This window comes from Penaeus vannamei, chromosome 3, assembly GCF_042767895.1.
Source record: "Penaeus vannamei isolate JL-2024 chromosome 3, ASM4276789v1, whole genome shotgun sequence".
In the NCBI taxonomy this organism is placed as follows: Eukaryota; Metazoa; Arthropoda; class Malacostraca; order Decapoda; family Penaeidae; genus Penaeus; species Penaeus vannamei.
The window spans coordinates 44,164,550-44,170,960 of NC_091551.1; the positions used below are offsets into that span (position 1 = coordinate 44,164,550).

Sequence of the window (6,411 nt, forward strand, 5' to 3'; positions counted from 1 at the left end):
ACCAATAAAGCTGCTGCAGGTAATTTTTAGGCTACTTAATGATCAGTTGCAATAATCAGTACTTTCTAGTATATAAACTGAAGTGTCGGACAATTGCAGTCTAAAAGCTAAAACTGCATTTTCCAGCTCTGCTAGAACCTGAAGTAGTAAAGAAGAATGCAGCAGCAAAAGAATGCCTCAAATGACAGAAATCTCTGATCTAAAAAAAATACCCTTTGACTCTTATTTCTATGATACAGAAAGCCAGCAACTACAAAAATATAAGGTACTCTGAGGACTAGCATTGTATTCAACTAATGCATAAATTATGTCTGCAATTACAGAATATGTTTGATATGCCACAAAACACTTAAACTACACTTAGGAATAAAATCATTGCTGCATAAACCTATAAGCATAAACCAGGCTAAAGGATTTGCAGTTTTATATATGTAGCATTTAATCTAAATTATCATGCCTTTCAACCTTATTCCTAAGCCATATATCAACCTGATAAATAGCCAAGGAAATATTTATTGTCGTTGCATGCAATGTTCATGTGATATATTTCAATCAAATTATTATTTTACACAATCTCTGGTAGTGGTAATCATGCATTTATCATGTTTTTGCAATAATTAGCTGTAGAACCATTCACAGACTAAAATCATGGCAAATTTGAAACATACTGACTGAATTACATGTAGTAAAACTGGTGAACTGCATTGTCTCATACCATTATATATCACATCTGTATTCAAATATATATATATATATATATATATATATATATATATATATATATATATATATATATATATATATATATATATATATATATATACATACATACATACAGATTAAGGGCTGATTCCTTCTACAATATTACCTTACTTCCAACACTCCTCACTCTACAATGGGAAAAGAAATTTTACAATGGCTATCATATCGATCTTTAAAAAAATAATAACAACACTATGGGAGTGTATATATAGGGATATATATATCAATAACCTAGAACAGAAAAGCTGCATGAAGCAAGAAGCTGCAGCAAAGTTCTGTTACACCGAATGAGCAAAGGAGACCCGTAATGATGAGACAACATAGAAAGCTAGACTGTATTCAAGACATCAAATGTCTGATGGTATGGAAAATGCTTACACAAAGTGCCACCAACACTGAATTCACAACCACAAGGACTTTCAACACCTCCGAAGGAAGACAGTTACTAAGGAGATAACACCAATACATGCAATGTTGAAATAACAATTGAAGTAACCAAGATTACAGATTCTAATCTCACCAGTGTTACTCATTCACTGTGTATAAGTCCTATACAGGTGTGTATCTGTATTCTACAGCAGTCATCTAAATACTGGAATGAACAATTTATAATATACTTTCTATCACATATCCTTACTTATCACTATTTTCTGTAAATGGGTTCCAAAGGTAACATTTATTATAATTATCGACAAAAAATATCAAACTCATTTCCTTGACATCATTCATTGCAATATTGTCAGGAAAAAATACAGTACACAACACAGATTTCGTTGACAGTGAGACAACAATATCAAAATCCTGAATAGTGTTCACATCAACAAATGTAAAATAAGTTATGAATAAGAATGAATACTTTCACTGTGCAAAAGATTGATTTTGACTATGTCTTCATCAGAAATACATATGTAAAAATTAGACAAATCCATCTCTTACACTGTGACAACATTAATTTTCGTTCATACCTTTGACAAAATCCTCTTAAATTACGTCTTCAGGTCTGTGTACTGTGTTTTTCTGCCACTGAATAAACACAGTGTGATTTTTTTACATTCATCATGAATTCACTGTAATGGTATGTTTTTACAATTCAACATGACATGGATCCCTTATAATAATAAATTAACAATAGGATCCTGACATATGTAGAATTTATTGATTTAGCATTTAAAACAGTTCAAACTATGGTGACAAGAAACACCTAACCAAGCAATTATTTTAAACAGGTGACACTGATTTATTTTCATTATCTCATAAATTCTCATGCTACAGTAACAGACTGAATGTATGTGCAGATAAAAATAATACAATCATCATGTGAACACAATGGTAATACAGAGGTAGTGAAAAAAATCTCATTATACACAATATTCATTCTTTGTACACACTAGTCTAATTTTTGCAAAATAAATTAAGGCTTAGATGCATATGGCTGGAATCCATTTATACTTTCTCTTGGAGACAGGTTAAGCACACAACACCAACTCACCAAAAATTTGCACATAACCTGAATACTTAGTACTAAAGCACCACCACTGCAAAATACTTCGCACAACATTAAAAGAAACTTCAGCAAGAGAAAAAAAATATATGAAACAGTTCACAAAGACTAGCATCAATACATTTTTAACTTGTACAAATACAGCAGAGACAACATTTAGTACAAATACATTTTTAATATACAAACACTTACTTCATATGACACTGACTGCATAAGAAATTACACTTAGAGATTCATTTATGCTAGCTTGGGACAGTTAAGACATAAAAAAGTTGTAAATGCTACTTCTATGCTCTCTGACTGGTACAAAATATCTTAGCAATAACAGTAGAAAATGTCTTTCACTACTATGAAAGCAATGAAGCACTCAACTAAGGCACTATGTCATTTGCTTCTTTTTGTGCTTTTCATTCAATGTCTTAAATCAATCTTCACAACCAACATCACATACTTCACTTATTTCTAAACTGCAATTCAAAATGAAATAAATACAAAAGCAATTTCAAATTATTCTGTGGAATGGAATTTTCATCACAAATGGGTACTCCTCTAAAGAGATATATAATATATAACTTTTATAACTACAATTTCTGTTATTTTGTGGTAAAAAATAAATAAATAAATAAAAATCTGTGTTATAACCAATCTGAAAAATATAAGAATCTCTAAATAGTAATCTAATCATTATCACTTTCGTCACTTTCACAATTTCCTTCTTGACTGGAGATTCTGCCATTAGCTGGGACAATGCATTCTATTCTTAATATGTACTCAGCAAAATGCAAAACAGAGTCTAATAACTTGAAAAACATAAATGGATTTTGGTGTCCTGTAAATGTAAATTCATCCATCATGTATGACATAGCAGGGACCTGACCTTTCTCTATCACATTTTTCAAATTATAATTAAATCTCATCTGAAACTGAATATACCTCTCTCTAGTCAGCCTTGCTTTTCTATGCAACAACCATGGAATTTCATCTAAAACCTCCATCAATATAGCCTTAACAATCTTATCCTCTATCTTTACCGAGATGTCATTCTCAACTAAATATCTGGCCAATAGTTGAATGTAGCTGCCATGTGGCACTGAATATAAGACAGGGATCACACCCTGAGGACGGATGACTAGATCTAGTTCCACCGAGAGATTCCTCTGAATACTCTCTCCTCTGTGTACTTGGAAAAGAGTCTCACACTGGTGTATAGGCATCACATGGGAGCTTGAACTCACTGCTGTAACCTGTGGGACTGATTCCGTGAGATAACCCAAATCTCTTTTACAAAGGAAATCATACTTAGAGTGATAATTATCTTTCTTTGTTTCTACATAGGGACTCAGTTGTTTCAAGCAGTCAGACATCCAGCAATGCAAATACTTGAAAAGATTGAGAAAAGCTGTAGAAAATTGATGGCACTGAGAAACTGTTGGACCACAGAGGACTATCTGGTGCATATTCAGGCCATGAAGCTTAACAAATCTGGATAAGCCATGAGCCACTGGCTCTACTTTTTCAAATATCCTTATGGATCCTGAATTGATATCCTTTTGAATAACAATGGGTGTAACTCTTGTCTTTATCATCACAAAGTTCCATTCTTTTTCATCAATCATATCTATGAGAGAAATTCTGTATTTCCTACAGACAGACACAGCCCAGTCGGGGAAATATACTGATGAAAATATCATTTTCACACCTAATCCATGAAGAGATGCAAGCCATGAATCAACCAGTCGATTCTGTATAAAAATACTTCTCATTAGTACATGATCATTAGCAGTTTCAATTATTGCTTTGGACTGACCTTCATCCTTCTTTTCTTCCAAGGGTATTGACCACAGTACAAAGGGCACATTTTCTAATTGCATGTTTTTTTCTAGGTATTTAAAATCTCTTGTGATAAAAAATCCAGGCACAACTTGTGACTTCAGCAGTGGTAACTTATATACTTCCACTACTGCAATATGAGCATTGTTAGCCAAGTCATCAAGTAGCTTTATAAGTTCCCCACTACTACTGCACTGACTCAGTATATATGTTAACAATAACTGAGCAAGAGTCTTAGAAATAAGTTTTGAAAATTTAGTCAAGAAGAAGGACTGAGAAGTATTTAGCAAAATTTCTCCCAGTGCTTCAAAACTGCGGAGAGGAAGAACATGAGCACCATATTTGATCACATCATCTTCGATATAAGGTAGAATATTTTTGCGTACATGTATAATCTTTTGTATCATTTTTTGTCGCCTCATAGAAAGAGGAACGCCTGGGCTTAAGGCAACATGGCCATCGAGAGAATCTAAGAGTCGTCGTAAAAGTAAGAAACTTGTCTTGCATCCATCTCCTAATACTCTAACCTGGTCAACTATTCCCCGAGTGACAATGTTCAAAACAGGATCATTTATAGCCAATGAATTCAGCAGTTCTGTTCCATCTTGAGTTATGATAACATTACCGCTCTTTTCCATTAGCACAGATTTCCCATGAACGCCCAGAGAATTCTCCAGGATCGAAGCCAGGCTGCCGCACTGGACCACCAGGTTTGATATTCCCATCTCTTTCTTACGGCATGCCATCTTGTCCTGTAAAAAAAGAACCCAAATATATCTTGTACATCATGAAAGGGTATACAACTCCAACTTTTACAATACGGATGGACCAATGGGTAGGTGAGTGACTGGATGGATGAATGGATGGAGAAATGGATGGGTGGCTGGATGGGTACATAAGCATATTTGTACTTGAATATCATTTAAACACATTCCACATATATATCATATGTTTACTTACTTTCCTTCAACAAGCAGTGCTACTTTTGGCATAAATCTATTCAATGACAACATGACATATAACGTGCAAATTGAGATACAGAATCAGCCCCTTGTCACTCATTCTAAAGACAAATATCTTAAAAAAACACCTGGGTATTATCATCCAAACAATGGAGTTTTTACTTACCTTTTCAGCATATCAAACACGACCCATCAAGACTTCGTTAACAGGTATTTCCCTTCGTCGTGTCGTGGTGCCATCCCTCCCTCTGCCTCTCATTCACGTTCGCCGATGTAAACAAACCTGCCAGGTGTACCAACATGAGCACGTGACAGTCGGCTCCAAAAGGTAAATTAATTGGTTATAGATTTGTTTAAGATTATCTGTAGAAGGGGAATATAATATCTATTATGTGGAAGAATTCGTTAATCGATATCTAAGGCATCATCGAATGCAATGACTATAACGCAGTGCGCTTTTGCTGTTGTTTATCGTTTCCATAGCAACCATCTGGGGGACAGAGAGCGCGGAGTATAAAATGTCCAATTAATCTTACAACTGTCGATATTTCCTCACTTGGTATTTCCATGAAGATTATTTTAGAATGTGAATTAAATGGACTTTGTCAGCATTACTTAAGGTGAACAAATGATAACTTCCGGTCATTTTCCTACGCTGTTTCATATTAGATATGAAAAAAAATGTTCTTTTCTTCAAGTTTCTTCTTTGTGCGTGTGTGTCTTACATGTTTGCATGTATATATGTATGTATGCATATATTCATATACGTATACATGTATGCAGTAGCGGAGTCACGGGGAGAAATTAGATGGTTCACGAGATTTTTCCAAAATTGCAAAAAATAGTTGGGGGGGGGGGTGATAAAGGACTTGCCAAAGTTACCAAAACTGACAAGTTACCAAAGCGTATAGTTGTGAATTTCTTACAACTTTGGTTTTGGCAATTAGTATTCTTCATGTGCCTAGTTTCAACAAGTACGTGCCAGTTTTGGCAAAGTATCTGATAAATGAAACACTTGTAGAAAAAACGTTCCATTGGAGATTTTTAGAAGAGCGTTTCCGCAAGGAAAAGGTGCGTGGTCCAAAAAACTATATCCATATCGTTGTGGAAAGGTATGAATGAGAATGAATATCTTCACAATACGAGATGTATTTAACCAGTTATGAATATACCTTCGCCAGAAATACAATCATGTATTTCTGACGGTTTATTCGAACCCTGCCAGATACATCTCTTGTATTGTGAAGATATTCATTCTCATTCATACCTTTCCACAATTGTCAACATGAATACGGTTCCTCCATACCGTTGCTCCTTCAGCGCAACGTTGAGACGACATTGGACCCCCACCTCTTA

General features: G+C 34.5%; 1 protein-coding gene across 1 annotated transcript; it reads right to left on the bottom strand.

Moving 5' to 3' along the window:
• Positions 1-850: 850 nt before the first annotated feature.
• LOC138859200 (BBSome complex assembly protein BBS10-like) lies at positions 851-5,319 on the bottom strand. Its single transcript, XM_070113375.1, has 2 exons — positions 5,222-5,319; positions 851-4,845 (listed from the first exon to the last, which is right to left on the bottom strand). Exon 2 carries the CDS (start codon positions 4,837-4,839, stop codon positions 2,941-2,943), a length of 1,899 nt encoding a protein of 632 aa, XP_069969476.1. The 5' UTR covers positions 4,840-4,845; positions 5,222-5,319; the 3' UTR covers positions 851-2,940.
• Between the last annotated feature and the right edge of the window lie 1,092 nt (positions 5,320-6,411).